Below are 27067 nucleotides of genomic sequence, written 5' to 3' on the forward strand. Positions count from 1 at the left end.
GTTAGGTGTAGGTTTTACTTTTTGGGGGGATGTTTGTATTTCTTTTTACAGGTAAAAGAGCTGATTTCATTTTTTTAAGGGCCATTGGTAGTTTATTGTAGGCTAGGGTTTTTTTATTTTGGGGGGGGCTTTTTTATAGGGCTATTAGATCAGGTGTAATTTGTTTTGAGTTTTTGATACTGTGTTTGTTTGTTTTTTGTAACTTAGTGTACCTTAGTGTTTTTTTTTTTGTAATTTAGTAATTTTTAATAGCATATTTAAATAATTTGAGCAGGGTTAGGGTTTTTTAATATGTAATATAGTTAATTTAATTGGTAGTTTAATGTAATAGTTAAGGTAGGTTAATTAATAGTTTAATATAGTTTATTTTAATTCTACAGGTAAGTTTTAATTTATTATAAGATAGGGATGTTGTAATTTTAATGTAAAGTTTGGGGGATTTATAGGTTTATGGGTTAATAGCTTTATTTAGTTTATGGCAATGTGGGGGGCTGGTGGTTTAGGGTTTAATAGGTTTAGTTAGTGGTAGTGATGTGGGAGGCCAGGGGTTTAGGGGTTAATATGTTTATTTAGTTGCAGTGGGGTACGGGAGCGGCGGAATAGGGGTTAATAATTTTATTTATTTGTGGCGGGGTCTGGGGCGGCAGAATAGGGGTTAATACTTTTATTTAGTTGCAGTGGGGTCTGGGAGCGTCGGGATAGGGGTTAAACATTTTAGTATAGTGGAGGGTTTAGTGACAGGGTATAAATAAAGTTGATTAAAAAATAAAAAAATAGCAGCGAGATCGATGACAGTTAACAACAGGCCGATGCTCGGTGGGTTCCAGTAGGAGGAGCCAGCAGCAGGTGTTGCTGGTGAGTCGCTTGTTGCAGAGCGTCCTGGTAGATCCCTTTAACCTGCACAAATTACTAGCCGTGAGAATTGTGTGACTGAAAGGCTGCACCCTGGAAAGGATAAGCAGCAGTCGCAGTCGGATCCCTCATACTTGGGCTGCTGTGTCCATTTTCCCGGATACCCCCTTTGCACAGTTTGTTATTATGCTTACTACAGACAATACTGAGACGAAATGTGTGTGGTTTAGAAGCTAACTTGACCGAGATCTTGTAAACAGCTGGGCCTGACGCAAGTAATACTGCCTGGAAACCAGTCGCTCAAGTTATAGTCGGGTTAACATAACAAAGAAGAGCAAACTATCTTCCATTACTTTTACATGGATGTTGGAGGATGTTATCACAGCAGTAAGTCGTACCCACAGGCTGGGAAACTGTGAAAGAAAATATACAAACAATAAGAGAACATAGTTCACAACCTGCAGAATCGCAAGAAGCTTTTTTTTCTCTCTGGTAATGGTTTGTTTTCTGGTAAAGTTGTATACTTTCGCTGTAAGAGCTGGCAGTTACTTAAAAATCCCAACGTAAGGAGCAACAAAGCATAATATACGCTGATGGAAGATATTGCACATAGAAAAATGAAGGTGGAAATGGAACTGTGAAAATAGAACTTTACTACTAAGCAGGTGTTCAGGCCCACTATTCTAAACAACACCTTTACATGACTAATATTAAGAGTTGGCTATACCCACAGGCTGGGAGGTAGCAAGTGAAAACGGTCTCTGAGCCTAGTCAAATGGTTAAAAGCCACACACATTATATATGCACTATTACCTGCTTGTGTTTTCACTGGGATATTTTTGAAACAGTTTGGCAGAATAAGTCACATGCATTACTGTTAAAAATCATATGCTGTCCTTGGAAGAGATGATCTAAGAGTAAATAATTAAATGCTTTTGGATGAAGGATGACACTCTGAAAACAGATATAATATAATTTAAGGAGACAAATAGGAGGATTCCCAATATACAGCCCTGACGGGTCTATCCCTACAGGGTGAAGCCTTAGAGAACTAAGGAAATTATATTACCAGTGATAGAAGGAGCTCTTCTCTAAAAGTGCTATTTTGAATCTAAGGATGGTATATAGTAAAGGCGTAATAACAAATGCTTACTTAAAAGTCTGCATACATAAACAAACTGGACTTCTCTGATCTATGTATTATATGATGAGAGTCCCCGATTTACCATTTATGATATTTTTAGTGGTATTTATATATGATTTTCCTGGCTGTTCCTCTTTATGTTTTTATTTTTTAAACATCTCCCTGGTATTAAAAAGGAGATAATTTGGAGAGCCAGCCTTAATTAGTATAAAAATGGAAAACATATCAGGCTATTTTTGGCCCTACTTATTTTCTCATTAGGAATAAAATCTACTCCTAGAAGGCAATATTTAGTTGATTGGTAATTAGCGCCTCCCTTTGGGGATTTGGAGATGTGAATCTTGGCTCTAAATATGTACCTTACTGCAAACCCTAGGTAAAAAGTACTCTAGTAAATACAGGTTATTGGATATTCTGCAAATCTGATTGCATGTATAATATATTCAGTATAACTGTTGATATATGCACAGCTTTCGTCTTGAAAGGACATAAATTGAATACCTGGAATGTTTTATGTTTGCACAACTGTATGCAATTAGTATTTTTGTACTAAAGTAAAGAGGGTCTTGAAAGGTGCTCTACTCAAATAGGAAATCGATTTGCTCTTGCTATCTCTTACAGCATTATACGCAGCTTATTTGGAACACTAGAATAGAACTGTCATCATTCCAAATAAGACAACCAGAGTTATGTGTTCTGGGAACTTACAAAATCAAAGTATTTAACTACTCTAATCTAGGAGAGTAGCTCTGGTTATCTCATTAGGACAGTGCTTTCCAAACTGTGTGTCGTGACACATTAGTGTGTCGGCAGCAGTGTGTAGGTGTGTCCCTGCTTCAGCACTATTTTTTTTTTAAATTACAATTTTTTTTGGTTACCGACTTACCGCCTGCCTGCTATCACATGGTTGACACGTGATTGATACCTAGTGGGTCACAGATCATCTTAACCTATTGGTGCAGCTCACCGGGAACTGAAACTATTCCCATTGGCAGTTTTGGCGGCACATTGGCTCCTGACTGCACGTGTAGTCTCCTCAATCGTCTCGTGACTGCATGTGTAGCCAGTGAGTGTGACAGCAGTGTTTTTGCAGCGTGGGCAGTAGTCAATCGGACTCACAGAGCTCTGAGGGTGGCAGCGTAAACGCTGAGCTGAAGTCAGAAGTCAAAGTGTTTTTCTTTTTTGCAGCTAGCTCCCAGTAGTGCATTGCTGCTCCTTATATATATGGATAGGAAGTGGAAGCTTAAAAATGCTTGATGATGAAATGTGAGTGTCTTTATCTAATATTCCACTAAATATTCAGAAACTGTGTTCATCCCATCAACCTCATACATCCCATTAAAATAGTAAGTAGCTATTGGTGTTATTAAACTTTTTTAATTCTTGCACATACATACTGTTACTTGTAAATACATTTTGTTATTATATAATTTATGTATGTGTCCGTATCTCTTAAAACAAGAGACTTTAACCTCCTTTTTGCTAGTACAACTGAATTACTATGTCGCAAAATGATGTAGGTCTAAAAAGTGTGTCACCAACATGAAAAGTTTGGAAAGCTCTGCCCTAGGGTATAAACAAAATATTTCATTTATTTCGCCAAAAAGCAATACAAATTTAGAATATAGCGTAATATTAAAAATTAAGGGACTAGGATAACACCCCCCCCCCAGAAAAATTGTATATATATTTTTCTCTTCACCTCTTAAAGATTTTTTTAAAATTAAAGGACACTCCCCCAGAAATACTGCATATTTATATTCTTCTATACCTCCTAAAGAGGAGATCTAAAGAGCACAGTGTATGTTAGATGATATATTCACAACTTTCAGGAAGGACATCACATATAGAATTTTTTTTTACTTTTTTTCCCCACTTTTTTTTTTTTGTCTTCTCTTCTTTATTTTTAACACATGTATAAATGTATTACTAACTCACAAAATATCACAATGTCTAAAAGAAAAAAAAAACACAAGAGAAAAAACATACCTTCACTAGGAAGTCACAGGGTGAAACCTCCTTAGACAGAGGAGCTGAAAAGGGTTTACTTTCAGGGAAAGTATATTTAATTGTTAGAAAAATGTCAGAAATGTTTATCCCACATTTTCATGAAATTTAATCTGAACTATCTAAGTTAGCAGAGGACTTAAAGAACTTCTCAGGGAGAATACAGGAAGCTGAAGAATGAATATCTGAACTAGAAGATAGCCAAACTAGACTAGAGCAGGTACAAAACAAGAATAGCACTCAAATTACGGATCTATTTATAAAGATTGAAGATTTAGAAAATAGAGCATACAGGAATAATTTAAGAATCATAGACCTGCAAGAGGGAAATAAATGCAAAGATTTACAAGAATTTATATCAATTCAGTTACCTAGAATATTAGGGTTTGAGGAAAAAGAAACACCATTAAGGATAGAAAGAACTCATAGAATCGGAACTGTAAGGGAGAACCCCATAGATCAGAGACCCAGACCAGTAGTAGCAACATTTTTGGATTTCCAAGATAAGGTCAAATTTATGAACTTATACAGGAAAAAAGTTAATCTGGAAGTAGAAGGTAAAAGGATTTTAATGTTTAGTGATTACTCAACGGAGACTCTAAATCAGTGAAGGAAAATTACCCCTTTATGCACAAATCTAATAGCAGCAGGTCACAAGGCGGTGGTTATATATCCAACTAAACTGAAATATGTAGGAGCAGAAGGTATAAAAAATTTTGAGGACCCGGAAGAAGTGAAACACTTTTTTAAACTACAAGAAACATAAGATACAGTAACACACTGAAACAAGACTAGGCTTCAGGGGCTATGCATATCTTAGTTATATATTGTATATTTATATTCCATAAGGTTAAAGAAACAAATAAGAAGTATGGATTCCCATTTCCCTCCCTTTTTTTTTTCTTTTCCTCTCACTCCCTCCCTCTACTCCACCCTCTTCTACATTCTCCATTTGGTCCCCTCTCCTGCCTATCATAAGTATCATATATGATAATAGTATAGTATGACATTGAAAAAGTTGAAATTGATATCATGGAATGTTGGTGGAATAACATCTCCCATTAAAAGGAAGGCCATAATAAATTTTTTAAAAAAAACTAGGTACATATATTGCCTTAATTCAGGAGACCTATTTGAAAGATATAGAGAATGTTAAACTAAAATGTAATTGGATTGGAGAAATTATAGCAACTGATTGTGTGGCTAGGAAGAATGGTGTTTTATTTACTCATTAATAAAAATGTAAACTATAAAATTTTGGAAAAAGTGATTGATCCCAAAGAACGCATACCGCTAGATTACGAGTTGTGCATTTGGGTAAAAAAGCAGCGTTAAGAGGTCCTAATGCTGCGTTTTTACGCCCGCTGATATTACGAGTCTTGCAGGTTTAGGGTCACCGCACACTTCTTTGGCCTTACTGCAAAACGACTTACGTAAACTTTTTTTTTTTCTATGGGACTTCCATAGCGCTGATATTTTCAGAGTCTGTCCTGGGAGGCCAAAAAGTGAGCGGTACACCCTACCCTGTCAAGAGTCCTAACGCATTTAAAAGTCAGTAGTTAAGAGTTTTATGGTACAACGCCGTAACATAAAACTCATAACGAAAGTGCTAAAAAGTACACTAACACCCATAAGCTACCTATTAACCCCTAAACCGAGGCCCTCCCGCATCGCAAACACTATAATAACATTTTTAACCCCTAATCTGCTGCTCCAGACACCGCCGCCACCTACATTATACTTATAAACCCCTAATCTGCTACCTCCAACATTGCCGACACCTACATACTATTTATTAACCCCTAATCTGCTGCCCCAACGTCGCCACCACTATATTAAAGTTATTAACCCCTAAACCTAAGTCTAACCCTAACCCTAACACCCCTAACTTAAATATAATTACAATAAATCTAAATAAATATTACTATCATTAACTAAATTATTCCTATTTAAAACTAAATACTTACCTATAAAATAAACCATAATCTAGCTACAATATAACTAATAGTTACATTGTAGCTAGCTTAGGGTTTATTTTTATTTTAAAGGCAAATTTGTATTTATTTTAACTAGGTAGAATAGTTATTAAATCGTTATTAACTATTTAATAACTACCTAGCTAAAATAAAGAAAAATTTACCTGTAAAATAAAACCTAACCTAAGTTACATTAACACCTAGCACTACACTATAAATAAATAAATTAACTAAATTAAATACAATTACCTAAATTAAATTAAATTAGCTAAAGTGCAAAAAAACAAACACTAAATTACAGAAAATAATAAACAAATTACAGATATTTAAACTAATTACACCTAATCTAATAGCCCTATTAAAATAAAAAAGCCCCCACAAAAAAAAAACCCTAGCCTAAACTAAACTAAACTACCAATAGCCCTTAAAAGGGTCTTTTGCAGGGCATTGCCCCAAAGTAATCAGCTTTTTTACCTGTAAAAAAAAATGCAAACAACCCCCCAACAGTAAAACCCACCACCCACACAACCAACCCCCAATTAAAATACTATCTAAAAAAACGTAAGCTCCCCATTGCCCTGAAAAGGGCATTTGGATGGGCATTGCCCTTAAAAGGTCAGTTAGCTCTATTGCAGCCCAAAGTCCCTAACCTAAAAATAAAACCCACTCAATACATCCTTAAAAAAACCTAACACTAACCCCCTGAAGATCGACTTACCGGGAGAAGTCTTCATCCAAGCCTGGCCGAAGTCCTCAATGAAGCCGGGAGAAGTCTTCATCCAAGCCGGGCAAAGTGGTCCTCCAGACGGGCAGAAGTCTTCATTCAGACGGCATCTATCTTCATCCATCCGGCACGGAGCGGGTCCATCTTCAAGACATCCGATGCAGAGCATCCTCTTCATCTGACGACTAAAGCTGAATGAAGGTACCTTTAAGTGACGTCATCCAAGAATTCTATCAGCCAATCGGAATTAAGGTAGAAAAAATCCTATTGGCTGATGCAATCAGCCAATAAGATTGAAGTTCAATTCTACTGGCTGATGCAATCAGCCAATATGATTGAGCTTGCGTTCTATTGGATGATTGGAACAGCCAATAGAATGCGAGCTCAATCCTATTGGCTGATTGGATCAGCCAATAGGATTGAACTTCAATCCTATTGGCTAATTGCATCAGCCAATAGGATTTTTTCTACCTTAATCCCAATTGGCTGATTGACTGGATTGTTTAAATCCCCCGATAGGGTCAGATGAAATAGTGAAAATGATTAAAACTCTAACTCTAAATAAGGTTAGCAGCCCGGATAATCTGCCGAACGAGTTTTACAGATTAATGAACACTGAAATAGCTCCAATCCTTGAAAGGATTTATAATTGTTTATTCTCTACTGCTCAGAAAGAAGAGAAAGATTTTACCTATTTATATCAGATTATAGAAGGAGAGAAGAAATTTATTCAGGAATTTAATTACTTGGAAAATAATTTTGGTTGGACAAATACACAATTCTATTTATATCTCCAGTGGAGACATTATTGTAATACGCTTGGCAATGCAATCTATATGAATGATAAATGGGAAAACTTGATCCCAATTATAAGTTTATTTGCTCAAGGGGCTACTTCTTGCTCACTATTATATAACAAACTTAATAATCAAACTAGGATTAAATACATATATGAATCAATCAATAAATGGCTGAGAATCTCTCCAGAGTTGGAAATAACTAAGGAGGACATAAGAGCAAGCATGGATAGAGTAAGAAAAGCTACTTTGTTATCAAGTTGGAGGGAATCACAATTAAAATTAACACATCATGTATATTTAACCATGGCGAAACGAGTTTTACAGATTAATGAACACTGAAATAGCTCCAATCCTTGAAATGATTTATAATTGTTAATTCTCTACTGCTCAGAAACATAGGCTAGATAGATTTCTAGATTCTCTAACTATATTTATATTAAAACCAGAAAAAGACCACCAAGATATGGCATCTTTTAGACCAATTTCACTGCTAAACTCAGATTTTAAGATACTAACAAGTATTATAGCAGACATATTACAAAAAGTGATCCCATCCCTAATACACCCAGATCAATCCAAATTTATAAATGGAAGATCTTCTTTCTATAACATTAGAAGAATAACTAATGTCATTTCATATGTGTGGGCTAATAAGGACAAATTGTCTAAAAAGGGGGTTGGATCTATTATTATTAACATTGGATGCACAAAAAGGCTTCGACTCAGTAGAATGGGATCATCTCTTTCAGAATCTGAACGATTTTGGATTTAAAGGCAATATTATGGAATGCATAAAAACTTTATATTCCTCTCCAAAAACTGCTTTTTGCATAAATGGTCAACAATCAGATTATATAGAAATGCACAGAGGCACCCATCAGGGATGTCCTCTCTCACCAATTTTATTTGATTTGGCTCTTGAACCATTGATGACACAAGTTAGAGAGGCAATTCAAGGCATACAGATAAGGAGTATGGAATTAAAAGTTGCATCTTATGCGGATGATATGTTAATATTTCTCAGAGATTCTAAAAAACTAATTCCAATACTATCTGAAATAATAGAAACATTTGGAACTTTTTGCGGGTATAAAGTTAACATAAAGAAATCAGAGATACTTTGGCTACTAAAACAAAAAAACTCTATAGTTAATCCAAAATTCAAGGTGGCAGATACATACATAAAATATTTAGGAATACATTTTTCAAATACAACAGGAGAATGGAATAAGTTAAATTTTGACCCCCTTATTCTCAAAAATTATAGAAGAGGTAAAATGATGGAAACACTTACCAATAACACTTTCGAAGAAAATTAATATGATTAAAATGATAACACCACCTAAGATTCTAAATCCAATTCAAAATTTACATTTAAAAATTAAAAGTAAGGATCTATTGTGGGTTAAGCAAGCAATAAACCAATTATGCTGGAAGGGTAAGAAATCTAGAATATCAATGGCAAAACTCTCCATCTCAAAGGATTGGGGAGGATTAGGGCTACCTGACCTAAATATATACAATCAGGTTTTTTTGGTTAAAATAGTCCTAGCTTTGATCACTAAAAACAAAAATTTTATAGTCTTGGACTTAGAAGAAAATATAGTCAGACCTTTTGAGATGAACTCCCTAATTCACATAGAACACAAAAGGCAATCAGATAATATTACAAAATTTGAAAATATAGCAAACTTAATAATAGCCTGGCAAAAGCTTGTAAAACTCTCAAGATTGACTTCCATTTTTCAAAATACCTAACTATAAAGGGGAATCCTGAAGTAATGATTAATGCAATGACATGCCAAAATTTGCAAGAGAAAGATTTTACCTATTTATATCAGATTATAGACGGAGAGAAGAAATGTATTCAGGAATTTAATTACTTGAAAAATAACTTTGATTGGACAAATACACAATTCTATTTATATCTCCATTCTATTTATATTCTATATTCTATTTATATATGTATTGTAATACATTGGAAATGCAATCTATATGAATGATAAATGGGAAAACTTGATCCCAATTATAAGTTTATTTGCTCAAGGGGCTACTTCTTGCTCACTATTATATAACAAACTTAATAATCAAACTAGGATTAAATACACATATGAATCAATCAATAAATGGCTGAGAATCTCTCCAGAGTTGGAGATAACTAAGGAGGACATAAGAGCAAGCATGAATAGAGTAAGAAAAGCTACTTTGTTATCAAGTTGGAGGGAATCACAATTAAAATTAACACATCATGTATATTTAACCATGGCCAAGTGGAATAACTCCCAATATAATTCTTGTAAAATATGTAGATATGAGAAGGCAGATATAGTACACTGTATGTATTCTTGTCCTAAAATAATTTTGTTCTGGCTTAAGATAAGCTATTGGTTGAAGAAAAAATGTAAAATAAATGTGAACTTTACAATGAAGGAAATTATTTTTTTAGTTAAGGGATCAGAACATGGGGCAACAAACCGCTTACTAAATACTATAATATTATTGGGCAGAAATATGATACTTAGCGAGTGGAAGTCTAAAAAGAGCATACATGTACGGATATTTCTGAAGCAATTACAACAACAAATGACATATAAGCAATTTGATATAGATAAACAATCGGAGAAACAAATTATAACATTTATGCACAAATGGGAGATGTATATAAAATCTTTAGAACTACCAACCAAACAAATGATTATTAAAGTATTTGAAAACTCTATATACATTCCAGAAGAACAACTTAGAGGAAACTGGCGGTTTTGAAGTGGAGCAGGCGTAGAGGGAGGGAGACCCTTCCTTTTTCTTTTTTTCTCTCCCCTTCCTGTCCCCCCCCCCTTTTTTTCTCTTCTTTTTTTCTTCCCTTGTTTAGATATGGTAATCTAATTATATATAATATATATAGACTGAACGAAGGTATATGGTCACAATTATATTATTTGTTTTTTTTCAAAGGTAGGGAGTCTGAGTGGCCCCAAATATCAAATAAACATTGATAAAATATACCAGGAAATAGGAAAAGGGGAACAAAAAGATAATCAGCAAGGATAGAATATCTATGTACAGGCTTTTTTCCATTTTTTTCCCCTTTCTTTCAATTTTTATTTTTCCCCTTTGCTGGCATGATAACTATGATATAAGATTTATAGCCCTGCTATGCAAAAGGGTAATAATACAGTACAGAAGGGAGGAAAAATAGAAAAAAAAAGAGAAAATAATAATTTTTATGTCAGATGAATGTCTCCTCGAAACGAAAAGTAAATTATTGTACTCTTGTATATTATGTATACGAATGTGATATTTGTTTTTATTGCTTCCTTCTATACCAGTACTAAAAAAGTTTCTTTTTTCCTTAATAAAATATGTGAATAATGAAAAAAAAAAAAAACAGTTCGATGCTCATCGCCCCATACTTGGTGCGCGGCTCTTAGCCGACTTTTTTTATAAATATGGAGAGAGTATTCAGGTCCGCGGCTGCGATGTTAGGCGAGCGTATTGGTGCCGTTGAATGCAACAAAGTTGACGGCTTGATAGATATCCCCCTATATCTGAATCATAAAAGTTTATTTTTATACGTGTCCCTTAAAGGAATTTAATGTTCCTTTAAGCAAATCACCTTGCAGTCTGGAGTATTCACTGACTTTTAGTTTTGGATAATGATTTCCTTTCTTAAAAAAAAATGCATGTTTTATTAATTACATGATTTAATTAACAAGTGTTCACTGAACACTTTTTTAATTAAAGGTGATTTGCTTAAGGGACATTGAATATCAGGGATGTCCTCTTGGAAAGAAATTGCAGTTTAGACTTCACATGGAATGAACTCACTGAATCTTCAAAAGAAAAAATTAGAAAATCTCCAGCACTGTAGGATCTCTCTCATTTCTTTAAGTGAAGGAGAGACAAGCCCTGTGCAATATAGCACTGCATGATATGAGAATTTTGTTACACTTAAACCTTGTGCATTTTATATTATTTTACACTTCACATTGGGTCCTTTTAGTATTATTGCATTTAAAGTGACGCAAATTAAAACATTTTCCATTTGTGATTCAGATTTACTTCTATTATACATTTTTCTTTATTCTTTGCTATCTTTATTTGAAAAAGCAGGAATGTAAGCATAGGAGCCGGCCCATTTTTGGTTCAGAACCTGGGTAGTGCTTGCTGATTGGTGGCTACATTTAGCCACCAATCAGCAGGTGCGGTCCCCAAATGCTGAACTAAAAATGGACCGGCTGCTATGATTACATTCTTATATAACTAGTAAAACAAAAAATGGTCTGGCTCCTATGCTTAAATTCTTATGTAACTATTATAACAATGTATAATAGTGGGTAAAGAAAGAGTCTAAAGGAAAAGAAGCTTATCAGAATAAAATAATAAAAGATAAAACTCACAATTCTCATGAAATGCTGTAAGCATTTTACAGAAGTTGGCCTCACTGAATCATCTCTCCAGCTATATGCAGGTGAAGTCTGCTAAAAATTCACTATACACCTATCTCTCTCCCCTCTGAAATTCTTTATTACAGAGAGCCTCATTACTTTTTTATGGAAGGTATTTCTCATCTCTCTGGGACTTCAAGGTTCTTTCCTTTTTCTTATAGAATTCAGTGAGCTAAACCCCTGTGAAGTCTGCACTATATTTTCTCTTCAAGCTAGATAATCTTTGATTATTGAGCCCATAGGGAGTAATGAAGTTCCCTAGGAAACTGTAGCTATAAGTTTTTCAACTTTATTTAAAATATAAAGTGTGATGCAATTTGTAAAAGATACACATAAACATACAAAGTATGAGTCTAATCTGTTAAAATTACACAGAAACTTTTAAAGCATGATCAGAATTTATAAAATCCCAAACCTATATGCACTGCTCTATACAGAATCTATATGCATTAAAATAGAAAACAGAAAGTGCAAAGTTTCAATTCTTTCAAAACTTAATCTGAAGTGCAAAGTAATTTAAATCACAAAGCACAAAGTGTAAATGCAGCAGAACCTCACTTCAGTGCTGAAGGATACTTTCATATAATTTCATCTGAATGAAGAGTTTTATATCACCAGGCCTTTAGTGATGTATACTATACATATGTGTTACATTCATCTAAAAACAATAACCAAATGCCCCTTTAATGGAAAAAAAAGAATGAATGCAAATGTAGTTGATTTGTTTGTTCGGTTAAAACCATTAGTCTAAAGATGGGAAAGGCCTGAAAATTTAAAATTTGTACTATTTAGACAGAGAAGGCATCAAAAGGTAAAACTTTAAAACTATTCAATAAGGATATAGCAATGTTTTTATCAATTTTTAGATTTTGGTGTGAGCCAATAAGCATGGAAGATTCACTTTTGCTCTTGGCCAGTCCTGACCCCATTAAAATAAATAAATATTATTTTTGTGTGTGCTGATAATGGTTTGTTAGCAGCAGTACTAGTTTATTCTAGTGTTAAGAAATATAAAAAAAAAACAATACTCTGGAGAGGGGGGAGCCAACCAGCATCTAAGATGGTTGCATGATTTGAGAGCTCCGGGCAACCAGCAACCGAAAATGCCTGAAATGTGACGAAAACCCCCAATAATTTCTGAATTGGAGCAGATATCATATGGGGAGGCGTTGGACGAGCTGTGAAGTGACCAACAGTACAAAAAAAAAACATGGAGGACTAAGCGCGCAATTTGAAGCATGCCATGATGCGCGGCTATACTATGCAGCAACTGAATGTCAGCACAAACAGCACAAGCTTTGATCGGAGTGCATAGAGGTGCCTGATACCTCTGCTACTGGCAAACATTTACCCGGAGGGAGCTGCACATAATGCTGCATACCGGTGCCCCAGAGAAGCAGAGCAGGTACTTATTGGTACATCACCTAAGTGGAGTGCAGGCCTCTATAACGTGCACCTAATCGGCCTATACTAATTTTTAATGGTTGTCAGCTCCTTAAATTATAATGGATAAAATCTGAAATCTAAAGTCTACAAGGTACATCTACTCAAGGTGGAGATAAAATTCTGCCGTGGCAATTATTGATAAAGGGCCTTTACCTCAGGAACATTACTAAACTCAGCAGTAACAGGCCTTTGGCATTATATTAGTTGCCCATCTGACTTAGGGGCATCTTTATCTATACACCAACAACTGATATCCAACTTTTGTATGACATAACAAAATCACATTCCTCCAGTATGCCCTGAGTTGACAAACTGCATGGACATTTTTGCTGTTTTATCTTCTAAATACAATGAAAAGCAATATTTGGGATGCAACTGATATTTTTTCTCAGGAAGTGGATAATAACACATAGATTATAACACCTACTCCCAAACCACATTACTGTGTAAAAGCTGCAACACATATACCACCACCCACATGGTGTCCAGACGTCCTTCCAAAGCGGAAAAATCCTTAAAGGGCACTAATACCCCAACTCCCAAATTACATAACATCTTTAAAACTACTGAAGCTACACTTGGAGACTCACAAGGAGCTGAAGATAATATCAATGAAACTGCAGATCCAACACTGGATACAGATAACCAAGCTCCACTTACAAGAGCAGATCTGCAATCTTGCAGATACAAATTAAATCATAAGTAGGATAGAACTCGTAGAGGAAGATGCAGAATAAACCAATAAATATACAGATCTATATTCCGGGCATTCCTCCCATCACCAAACTCTAATACAACAACTACAGAATCAAGTGGAGGATCTAGACAACAAAAGACGTTGCCAGAACATCAGATTGCAAGGCATCCCTAAAACTGTTCAAGCAGGGCACCTCCTCCCTTATTTGCAAAAACTGTTTAATTTCATAATCTACGCCAAGGAAGGGATAGAGTTTCCTCTGGACAGATATCCCAGAGCCTTGAGACCTGTCCCTAAAGAGCAGGCCTAACCTTGTCATGTCATTATCAAATTCTCCAGTTTCAGAGATAAGGAAAGTATCCCCACAGCAGCTAGAAAAAAAAGCATCCAATCTTTTTTGAGGGCAATCCTATTTCATTATTCACTGACCTCAGTCCAAAGACCTTAAACAAAAGAAAAGAAGCTGGATACCTTACTTACCATCTAAGAGACTTAGGGATCCCATATAGATGGGGATTCCCAATCTGCTTAAAAGTTGTCAAAGGGAACAAAGTAGCTATATATAAATCCCTGGAGGACATTGACCAATTTTGCTCTCAATTGGGCATCTCAAGACCTACCCTCCCGAAACTCTGTGAAGGAAACAAAAAGAACGGTGATCTCCAAGATTGCCTCCCAAAGCAACTCAGCTCCAGTTGGAACAAGGGCTGTAAGAAAAGAAAGAACAAAAGTCTACATCTTCCCCAGCTGAGACTAACCCTACCTTAAGGCCTTCTGTTTGCTTTGAGGTCACAGTATTAAAACAGTTACCTAAATTGTAATGTATACTTTTATAGCTCAATAATAGGGTCATGTTTCTCTGGTATTACCCCTATTCTTGGGTAATAGAAAAACTTTCAATGCACATACCAAATGTATTATGTTGCCCCTCATTTACTGCTGAGGATATTTCAACCCTTACTTTATTTAGATAGGTCATAACTATATATTACAAATTAAAAAATTCAACCCAATAGGTATAAATTTAACCCATAGGTTGTAAAGCCACACTTCTGTGAGACACGAACCCCCCACCCCATTTCCAAGCTTGACACTCCTATGTACATTGGATTTCTTGCTACACATTTAATGTACAAAATGTTTCTGAATGTTTATCTAATATTTGTTGTTAATTTTAAAATTATTTCTTTGTTATTACAGAAATTCTAATGGTACTGCAAAGACCTTGTTTTTCCTTTCTTCCTAAATTTGCTGACTAAAATGCCGGTAGCCTTATCATACTTCAAAAAGATAGAGGGAGGTATTGTGTTCGTCCAGGAGACACATTTTCCTAGGGATAGCGCACCTCAATTTCACAGTAGGGAATATCCAGGATATTTCTTATATCACGTGAAAAAAAGAAACGGGTTGGGAATGTTATTTAGCAGAGCAACTCCATATCAACTTCACCACAAAGTAGAGGACACTGAGGGTAGATAGCTTATACTAGTAGGCAAATTATACCACAAGCTCAATAGCTTAGTTAATGTGTACGCACCAAACAAAAAGCAACCTACGTTTTTTTGAGACACTCACTAACAAAATATTAAGAATTCAAAAAGGAGCACTGATATTAGTGGGTGATTTAAACATTGTTTTAGAACCAAATATAGACTGCTCCTCTGGATGCGGTTCAGTTCTCCCGGCCTCTATCCGCAAGATTTCTGAGAATCTCCGAAAGCTATCTTTCATATATATATGGAGAACAAATCATCCCAAACAAAAAATTTTCACATTTTACTCTCATCCCCATAGAAATTATTCATGCATTGATTACATATTTGTGGAACAACTCCCCTAAAGCCTATTTGCTGACACAGATATTGAGAATATTAGTTGGTCTGATCATGCATCAGTAAGTGCTAATTTAAAATGGGTGGACCACCCCCTTACTCCCTTTGTGTGGAGATTAGATGAAACTCTCTTTAAAAAACTTCCTATATAATATAAAATCACTTTAGCCTTAAGAAAATTTGTTAGCTTCAATCTGTGCTGCCAGTCTTCCCCCACATCCATATGGGAAGACCATAAAGCTGTGATCCACTGGGAAATTATCAAGCAGAAAGCTATACTAAGAAAACAATATAAAGCAGCATATACGGAATACTCTACAATCAGTTGAATCCTTACACAAAAAAATACAACAACCCACAGGATCATACCATTAGCAAACAACTACAAACTGCTAGGGGGAACCTTAACCATATGCTATACAAAGAAGACCAATATAAGGCATTCTTCTTTAAGAAATTATATTATGAATCTAACAAAACTGGAACTCTTCTGGCAATATTGCTTCACGCGAAACAAACCAACTTATACATACATAAATTACTGCAATCCACAAGAATATTTGCAGGACTCCTCTCAAATAGTTGATGAATTCAAAATGTACTATCAAAACGTATATAATCTTCCTCCTCCTGTTTTGTCGGGTATTCCAAAAGCTCATCTAAATTATCTTAATGATATACATCGTCCCACAGTCCCATCTGACATAGTCAAAGAGCTGGAGGATCCCATCACTTTACAGGAAGTATTGACAGCAATAGACAACTTACCACTCCATAAAAGTCCTGTACCTGATGGATTTTCTAATGCCTACTATAAACAATTTAAGCACATATTTTCCCCCCATCTCACTGCTCTATTTCAAACAATAGATAATACAAATGTTTGGCCAACACAAACTCTAAAAACACATATCACAGTCCTTCCAAAACCAGGGAAGGACCCCACTCTAGTTGAACATTATAGACCTATTTCCCTACTCAATTCGGACATTAAAATTCCACTAAAATATTAGCAAAAAGGATGAACTTGATATTACCTAAAATGATACATATAGATCAATCAGCATTTGTCCCCAACCACGAAGCTAGGGACAAAACCATAAGAACACTGCACCTTAATGAACATGTTAAAAGAATTAAGAATTAAGAAAGGCGTTTGATTACTTAGATTGGAAGTTTCTTATGGCTTGCCTGGTTCAATTTGGTTTTGTAACCTGATGATAAAAAGGATCCTCAGTGTATACTATAATCCCTCAGCGAGGGTTAAGGCAAACGGCACTCTTTCAGACAGTTTTCAAATACACACTAGTACTAGACAGGGGTGACCTTTGCAGCACATATTCGGGAGAATAGTAAGATCCAAGGTCTCAAAATAGGCCCCATGACATCGCCAACCACATCTCTTCACTATTTATTTACAGAGTTCATACAATTTGGCAAGCTCTCTAACTTTCTAATAAACCCTCAGACGTCTGAAATCCTCAATATAAATATGAACAGTGAACAATTAAAATCCATAAAAGCTTTGTCCATATAATCTTCAACAATATAAGATCAAATATCTAGGCATAGAACTAACACCCACAATTACTCAACTATACCAACATAACTATATAACCATGTTGAATAAGCTGAAGAATGATTTCATTCATTCATGATAAACCCTTAATATGGTGGGGCCGTATACAGGCCATCAAAATAACCACACTTCCACAAATGTTATATACCCTACAAATGGTCCCAGTACACCTCCCCAAAACATACTTGTCTAACCTGCAATCAGCTATCAACTCATTCATATGGGGAAGATCAAACCCTGAATTACTAAAACAAACATGTATAGATCTTTGGGAGAAGGGGGTATTGGGGTACCAAACATAGAGAAATATTACAATGCTATGACCCTCCAGCAAATACTGGAATGGCATGGCAATGCAGAAAATAAAGCATGGGCCACCATAGATTCCGACCTATTGAAATGTCCATCATTAGGGGCATTATGTTGGGTAACTCAAACATTAGGCCAACTTTAACCAAAACCTCTATGCTGTACACACATACTGTATATTTGAACATTTTGGCTCCTTAAGGGACTCAGAGATGGGTAATTCCTCTAGAGTTTCCCCCCTCTCCCCTATTTCTTACAATGCTGAATTTTTTGGAGTTGTTGAACCTCATAAAAGCAATCGTGGGGAATTGGGATATAAGATACCGTTTATAAAACAGATAATGGTAAACTAAAACAAAGGCACTTAAAAAAATATAGCTGGAGGAAATTACTCATCTTGGCTAAAATATGCACAATTAAACCATATAATTCAAAACTCCACATAAAAGGCTGACATTTTAAGAAACCCCACAACATTTGAAAAGCTGTGTCTCCTGGACACACCTCCTCCTGGCACCCTCTCTACAACTAGACGCATATTGGAAGAAGCATTATTAACCACCCTACCTTTGTATACTGAAAGTTGGCAACAGGAACTTGACATCTACCTTAAAGGGACACTGAACCCAAATTTTTTCTTTTGTGATTCAGATAGAGCATGAAATTTTAAGTAATATTCTAATTTACTCCTATTATCAAGTGTTCTTTATTCTCTTGGTATCCTTATTTGAAATGCAAGAATGTAAGTTTAGATGCCGGCCCATTTTTGGTGAACAACCTAGGATGTCCTTGCTGATTGGAGGATAAATTCATCCACCAATCAAAAACTGCTGTAAGAGTTCTGAATCAAGAAAAAAGCATAGATGCCTTCTTTTTTATATAAAAATAGCAAGAGAACGATGAAACATTGATAATAGGAGTAAATTAGAAAGTTGCTTAAAATTGCATGCTCTATATGAATCACGAAAGAAAAAATTTGGGTTCAGTGTCCCTTTAATAACAAAGAGTGTGAAAACATATTTCATAATACTCATAAATCCTCAGTATCCCCAAAAATTCTGGAACTTAATCATAAAATATTGACATGATGGTACTTGACCCCAGCCCGCCTAAGCCATATATATATCCAAATGTAAATAGTATATGCTGGAGAGGGTGTGGTATGAAGGGCACTATGTCACATATACGGTGGAAATGTGAGATACTCCAGCCATTTTAGTCACAAATAGAAGCAGATTTATGACTGATACTGGGAGAATCCTTTACATTAAATCTATTAAATATTAAACTACAGATTCTCTGTATTCTGTAAAATCAGATGGAATCTCTTGCTAATAGGACTAAATAGCGCTAGGACATTAATAGCAAGGAATTGGAAACCCACCAAACCTCCTTCTAGACTAGACTGGATCCAATACACCACAACACTTCTGTCCTATTAAGAATACGCTTATTTCAGAAAGGGGAACCTCACAAGATTTTATGACATTAATTTCACTGGGAGTCTTTATTAGGTGCCATTGAGAACTTGATGCCAGAGTCATTTACCCACCTTTTCTTTACTCTACTTACTACCACCTTTCCTTCTCTGAGATCTTTATTTCTCTCTTTAAATCTCTCTTTACTAAACCCTCCCTCTCCCCTCCCCATCCTTTTCTTAAGACTAAACAATGTTGTTTACTATACTGTCTAACTAGGGGAAACAACTGAACTTTTTCAATAACTGCCTACTAAATATAAGTCTGTGGGTGACAACAATTGTACCCTTGATGTATATCATCCATTGTTAATGTGTCTGTATGATGAATATGAAAACTTCAATAAAAGAATATAAATTAAAAAAAAACAAAGAAAACAATACTCTGCTGCATCAGAGTACTGAGTATAACACAGAGTAGATACATTTTATGCACATTAAAGCTTCCCCTCTAGGAAGAGCAAATTAATTATTCATAAAATCAACATATCTATATTGGGATAAAGCAGCTAATTAGCTTCTATAAACCAGATCAACCTTCCCTATATTTGAAATACCCTTTTGTTTATATGTTAATATCTATCTATCTATCTATCATCTGTCTCTCTGTCTGTATCACGGTCTTAAAACCTGCCTTTTCATTTATAACAATTATATAACTATTACAATTTACAATTTCAGAAATAGCACACTGAGGGTTCTGTATATATAGCAAAATATAACAACATAAATAACACAATCTACAAGGTGAAATTGTATTTGGCACATCAATTCCTTATGGAGCAACTGTAATTGAGACAGGGATTGAACTTTAATATTTCATTCTAAACCCTTTATCACAGCTAAAAATTTTCAAGATTTTATTTCAGACTCATGGGAGGCAATGTTAAAATAATGTAAGCAGATGACTAATTAATAGCAAACACAGAAATATTACTAAAAGGTAATAGGCTTGAGTCCTGTAATGTTGACAGGCACCAAATCAATCTTCAATCAAGGCAAGTGCATTTGGTAATTTGGATTGACAAAGGTTTTAGGCAACTACCCAGATAAGCACAATTGTAACTTTATCATCAGTTGAAGAACTGTCATGTTAAATGCATGGGCTAAGATATCAAACAGCTGTTCAGTGGCATACAGATTAACTGAATGGTTTATAGACAATGACAGAAGATCTTCCCTCTGAGCTTGATATGAGAGTCATACATTTTATAAATCTTCCGTATTTGGTAAATAGTCTCATAAAATACAGTAATAAACTTTAACATTAAATACATAAATTCATTAAACACAATTATAGATAAATATCAGGCACTTTATAAACAAAGGTGTTGGCCATGTTTAAGGAGGACATTGCTGTGGTAAAGCAGTGGTGTATCAATTAAATGTTGATGCATTTGCTCAAGCCGGGGTTTTTGTTTTTTTACTTTTTGAGATCATGATCTATTAATTACAAAGGCTCAATGTTGTATTTCATGATTTTTGATGCCATCATAAACCATAAATTAGAGTGTGCTATCAATATCTCAGGACCATGTTACAATAAGTGTGTAATCTGGTATTACAAGTCCATGGTAAAACAGATTTACCAAAGAATCTTTAGCGTGGACAATATAACTTTAACACCCCCTATACTTTCAATGGATAGTGCTACCATGCTTGACATTTAAATTAGAAGTTACATACATACATATATACAGTGGGGCAAAAAAAGTATTTAGTCAGCCAACAATTGTGCAAGTTCTCCAACTTAAGAAGATTAGAGAGGACTGTAATTTTCATCATAGGTATACCTCAACTATGAGAGACAAAATGTGGAAACAAATTCAGACAATCACATTGTCTGATTTGGAAAGAATTTATTTGCTTATTATGGTGGAAAATAAGTATTTGGTCACCTACAAACAAGCAAGATTTCTGGCTCTCACAGACCTGTATCTTCTTCTTTAAGAGGCTCCTCTGCCCTCCACTCATTACCTGTATTAATGGCACCTGTTTGAACTTGTTATCAGTATAAAAGACACCTGTCCACAACCTCAAACAGTCACACTCCAAACTCCACTATGGTGAAGACCAAAGAGCTGTCAAAGGACACCAGAAAACATTTTTTTAGACCTGCACCAGGCTGGGAAGACTGAATCTGCAATAGGCAAGCAGCTTGGTGTGAAGAAATCAACTGTGGGAGCAATAATTATAAAATGGAAGACATACAAGACTACTGATAATCTCCCTCGATCTGGGGCTCAACGCAAGATCTCACCCTATGGGGTCAAAATAATCACAAGAACGGTGAGCAAACATCCCAGAACCACACGGAGGGACCTAGTGAATGACCTGCAGAGAGCTGGGACCAACGTAACAAAGGCTACCATCAGTAACACACTACGCCTCCAGGGACTCAGATCCTGCAGTGCCAGGCGTGTCCCCCTGCTTAAGCCAGTACATGTCCGGGCCCATCTGAAGTATGCTAGAGAACATTTGGATGATCCAGAAGCGGATTGGGAGATTTTCATATGGTCAGATGAAACCAAAGTAGAACTATTTGGTAGAAACACAACTCGTCGTGTTTGGAGGAGAGAGAATGTTGAGTTGCAACTAAAGAACACCATACCTACTGTGAAGCATGGGGGTGGCAATATCATGCTTTGGGGCTGTTTCTCTGCAAAGGGAACAGGACAACTGATCCATGTACATGAAAGAATGAATGAGGCCATGTACCGTAAGATTTTGAGTGCAAACCTCCTTCCATCAGCAAGGGCATTGAAGATGAAATGTGGCTGGGTCTTTCAGCATGACAATGATCCCAAACACACCGCCCAGGCAATGAAGGAGTGGCTTTGTAAAAAGCATTTCAAGGTCCTGGAGTGGCCTAGCCAGTCTCCAGATCTCAACCCCATAGAAAACCTTTGGAGGGAGTTGAAAGTCCGTGTTGCCCAGCGATAGCCCCAAAACATCACTGCTCTAGAGGAGATCTGCATGCAGGAATGGGCCAACATACCAGCAACAGTGTGTGACAACCTTGTGAAGACTTACAGAAAATGTTTGACCTCTGTCATTACCAACAAAGTATATATAACAAAGTATTGAGATGAACTTTTGATTTTGACCAAATACTTATTTTCCACCATAATTTGCAAATAAATTCTTTCCAAATCAGACAATGTGATTGAGGTATACCTATGATGAAAATTACAGGCCTCTCTCATCTTCTTAAGTGGGAGAACTTGCACAATTGGTGGCTGACTAAATACTTTTTTGCCCCACTGTATATACTGCATATATATATATATATATAATAAAGGTCAGGAATGCGGCATTTGCTGGTCCTTTTAAATCAGTGTACGTATTATTGTGACGTTTCGGGGACACACTCCTATTCCTCAAAATATTTTTTGCTTCAACTACTGTTTTAACACAGCGATCCCTTAATAGGGTGATTGAAGCATATCTTACCCAGAATCCTCCTGTGCATTGGTAACAATGTACATGGAGGTTTACTTGGTAAATTCAAGCGGGAAACTTGCCTGGATGTGCTAATTTCCTTTGCAAAAATATACAACAAACACACACATATATATATATATATATATATATACAGTTAAAAAAAGGATATACTATAGTTAGACATCATTTTACCCAGACTGGTCACTCCATCCAAAACCTCTAATTTATACGCTTTTGTACAAAAAACATTTGAGATTAAAATAATAACACATTTCAACACCATAAAGGAGGGACTTCAACTAGACTGGTTTTCTGACACACTACTAAAAATTTATATGAACACTTTTAGGGGCCGAATTATCAAGCTCCAAATGCTTGAGCTTGATGCCCCTGTTTCCGTGCGTGCCTCCAGGCTCTAAAGACCGCTGCTCCATAACTTGTCCACTACCTCTGAGGCTGCAGCCTTCAATTCGTCCAATCCTATACGATCAGGCGGATTGACACCCCCTGCTAGTGGCCGATTGGCCGCGAATCTTCAGGGGGTGGCATTGCACAAGCAGTTCCCCAGAACTGCTTGTGCAATGATAAATGCCAACAGCGTATGTGCGGCGGACATGATACGCTACATCATATCATGTCCGTCCGCACTTTAGTAAATCGGCCTCTTTTTTTTTTCACTTATCTTTGCTGTTTGAAAAATATTTTTATATGATCACAATTTTTTTATATGATCACATTTGGTGGTGAAATGGTGGCATGAAATATACCAAAATGGGCCTAGATCAATACCTTGGGTTGTCTGCTTAAAAAAAAATATATTGTTTTTATAGGCAAATACATGTTTAAAAAAACAAGCTTATATTTCTGTTTAAATGTAAAAAATTCTCCTGTATTTTGGGCAAATTCTTCTCTGAAACCGGAGGGGTTAAACCAAGATGGTATTTTTAATCAACTGATATATTAAAATCTGTTTTGAAAAACTATATCCTGAATTTTAAGTCACAGCATCTTTTCTTGGTGCTAACATAGTCCATACCATGAAGAATCCTTTTTTTAAAGGTGAATAAAATTTTCTCTAACCCTCAAGGGTGCCCTTTTTCATGTGTATTTATTAAGAGGGAACAAATCTAGCATTTCCTTCAAAGCATTTCATAAGCTATCTGTAAGAATGCACACTCTACAATTATATTTACCTTAAAATTATTAAAATACTTACTTTGAAGATACTGAGACAATTGTATAATCCTTTCATCTGTAAACATCCATGTTTTTGTTAGTTTATAACATTTTAGCTGATTTGAAGACTTCTTGGAATCAATCCAGCAAACTAAGCTCATGTCATAAATAAAATCCAATGTATAAATCCCATTTGCATTCATAGAAGTCCGAATGTTTGTTTCTTCCCCATTAATATCCAGCACTTCAATTGTGTCAGAGTTTGCAATCAAAAGGACCGGAGGTCTGTCAGCAGGATCTAGAATTAAATATAACACAATCATAGTGGTTTGTTGAAACACAAATTAAAGCTACATGATAAGATTGTTATGGAGGACATTCAGTTGACCATATAAATAAGTGTGTCTACTGATTCTTAGTTCGGAGGAGAAGATAAGGAAATCTATAGCCATAGTACACACATTATTTTGTTTTAACCATTGCTACAGATAAATGCCCACTTCAGCAGATTCATTCTAGTTAAACAATCAGCACAATAAACATGAGATCCACAGTCATTATTCCTATCTGCTAGTATTTGCATACTGCTATTTATATATGCAATCTAATAAATAACATTTTATGCAAGTTTATGTAACCATTCTCAATCTCTGGGTGAATAAATGGTTTGAAGAAACAAAAGTGTTACAGCCCATATGCTTTGCATTGCCTATCTCAGTTACCTTGTTCTTAAATGGGGTGAATGGAATGAAGAGGAATGGATGGAATACATTTATTTAGTGAAAGTCTAGCATTAAACCCAATACATCCCACAAAATAAATGTGCTATGACAATTAGTATTATACAATACAGGTTGAATGAAAGTATAGCTCATGCGTTGTTTTAAAGGAACACAAAATACTTTTTTTTTGCAGCATCTAGAAGTAGACATTTTTAAATAAATTACAGTACTTTGGTTTTTAAACAGATGTTGTAGTACTGAAAAAAAAATATTTTTATTCTTGTGAGGTGTGTCACTGTCAACCAATAAGACAGTATGAGTTTTGAGTATCAACCAGTAAGCAATCATTCCTCAAAGGGACAATAAACGCTAAAAACATTTCATGCACCTCCCTATGGGTGGGACTTAGGTTTCACTGTACCTGAGGGATAGATATGCACATGTGCAAACACATGTCAGTACTGGAATTTCGTGAAAACTATGTTCCAAAATGGCAGAACCCATAACTAGAGGGAGGCAGGGAATAACCTCAATACTAAGCTTATAATAAATTAAGTGCTAGATTACAAGTGAGGCGCAAACTGTTTTCGCAAGCTTTTATAACTATGCTGATATTACAAATTGAGTGAAATCGCGATTGCGCTAGCACAATCGTTATTTATGCTTCAATCCTTACCGCAATCTCAGAGCTGTGGTTAATTGTTTTCTAAAAACAAAAAGTTGAACAAAAGACTTAACAAATACATTACAAAGTACATTTACATTTATATTAACACTGTCTAATAAAATTGTATTAAAAAAAGATTGTACAAAAATGTTATAAGGGCTCAAAGATATGAGATCTCGGGTGTTAGAAAAAGAAAAAGTTGCCAAAGTACTTTAACATAGAGATACATACATATACATTGCTAAATATGCATTTGTATGTATTTAGATACATCTATATGTGTGTACATATATATTAATGTATTTATATGTGTATATATGTATTAACAGCTTCAATAAGAGAAAGTGGAGGCTGTTTCCATAAAACAATTCCTTTATTGATTAGTTAAAAAACGGCAAAACACAGCAAGGTTAGGACATGGTGTAGAAGGCGCAGCACAGTCTGGCTTACGCGTTTCGGATGAAATCCGTAGTCATAGCCTACTGTGCTGCGCCTTCTACACCATGTCCTAACCTTGCTGTGTTTTGCCGTTTTTTAACTAATCAATAAAGGAATTGTTTTATGGAAACAGCCTCCACTTTCTCTTATTGAAGCTGTCACTGTCCGGATTTTGGCTGTTTTCCTGCTGTGCATTACAAGTTTGTGTACTTTGCAAAAAAGAGTGCAATGTGTGCTGTCCTACTTCCAGCAGTTCAATATTGCTAACAGGAACTGTTTTCTGCTACGTCACTGGCGGAGGGATACTGGTTTTACCGGAGGAACAGGTGTCTGGAATAAGTTGAGGCGGAGCAAGGGATCTCTGCCTCGTTCCAGAGTGAGTTTCATTGGCCAGGATTGGGCCGTGCCCCCATAGAGGCGTCCGGATAGAACCTACAGCCGTGAACGGCGATACCCGCCTTCCCCATCGGATTGGGTGAGTGAGAGCTCCACTGTCTGCATAGGAGCGAGTGAATGAGTGGTACATTAAGGAACATTGTAGTTCATGCTTTAGCACTTTGCACTTTATGAGACATCTTTTTTTGCTAATTATATATTACGGACTGCCGACCATATTCTGGGTTTACTTTTCTTTGCATTTGTCTATATATGTATTAACAGACATATATACACATACAAACACATAAATATATATGTGCATACATATAGACATATATAAACGTGCATTAGAGCTCTTTGCCATTAAAGGGACAGTCAAGTAAAAAAAAAAAACTTTCATGATTTAAATAGGGCATGTAATTTTAAACAACTTTCCAATTTATTTTTATCACCAATTTTGCTTTGTTCTCTTGGTATTATTAGTTGAAAGCTAAACCTGGGAGGTTTATATGCTAATTTCTTAGACCTTGAAGGCCACCTCTAATCTAAAAGTATTTTGACAGTTTTTCACCACTAGAGAGCGTTATTTCATGTGTTTCATATAGATTACCTTGGCCTCTATTTAACAAAGTCTGGCGGACCTGATCCGACAGTGCGGATCAGGTCCGTCAGACCTCGCTGAATGCGGAGAGCAATACGCTCTCCATATTCAGCATTGCATCAGCAGCTCACAAGAGCTGCTGGTGTAACGCCGCCCCCTGCAGACTCGCGGCCAATGGGCCGCCAGCAGGGAGGTATCAATCAACCAGATCGTACTCGATCGGGTTGATTTCCGGCGATGTCTGTCCGTCTGCTCAGAGCAGGCGGACAGGGTTATGGAGCAGCGGTCTTTGTGACTGCTGCTTCATAACTGCTGTTTCTGGTGAGTCTGAAGACTCGCCAGAAACACGGACC

General features: G+C 35.9%; 1 protein-coding gene across 1 annotated transcript in view; it reads right to left on the bottom strand.

Moving 5' to 3' along the window:
• Positions 1 to 27067, bottom strand: part of LRP1B (LDL receptor related protein 1B) — a 2715774-nt gene that overhangs the window by 1648572 nt on the left and 1040135 nt on the right. The window contains exon 6 of the mRNA XM_053698264.1: positions 23949 to 24206. Within this exon, the coding sequence (XP_053554239.1) occupies positions 23949 to 24206 (258 nt within the window). The remainder of the gene's footprint in view (positions 1 to 23948; positions 24207 to 27067) is intronic.

The sequence above is a fragment of the Bombina bombina genome, chromosome 1 (assembly GCF_027579735.1).
Source record: "Bombina bombina isolate aBomBom1 chromosome 1, aBomBom1.pri, whole genome shotgun sequence".
NCBI lineage: Eukaryota > Metazoa > Chordata > Amphibia > Anura > Bombinatoridae > Bombina > Bombina bombina.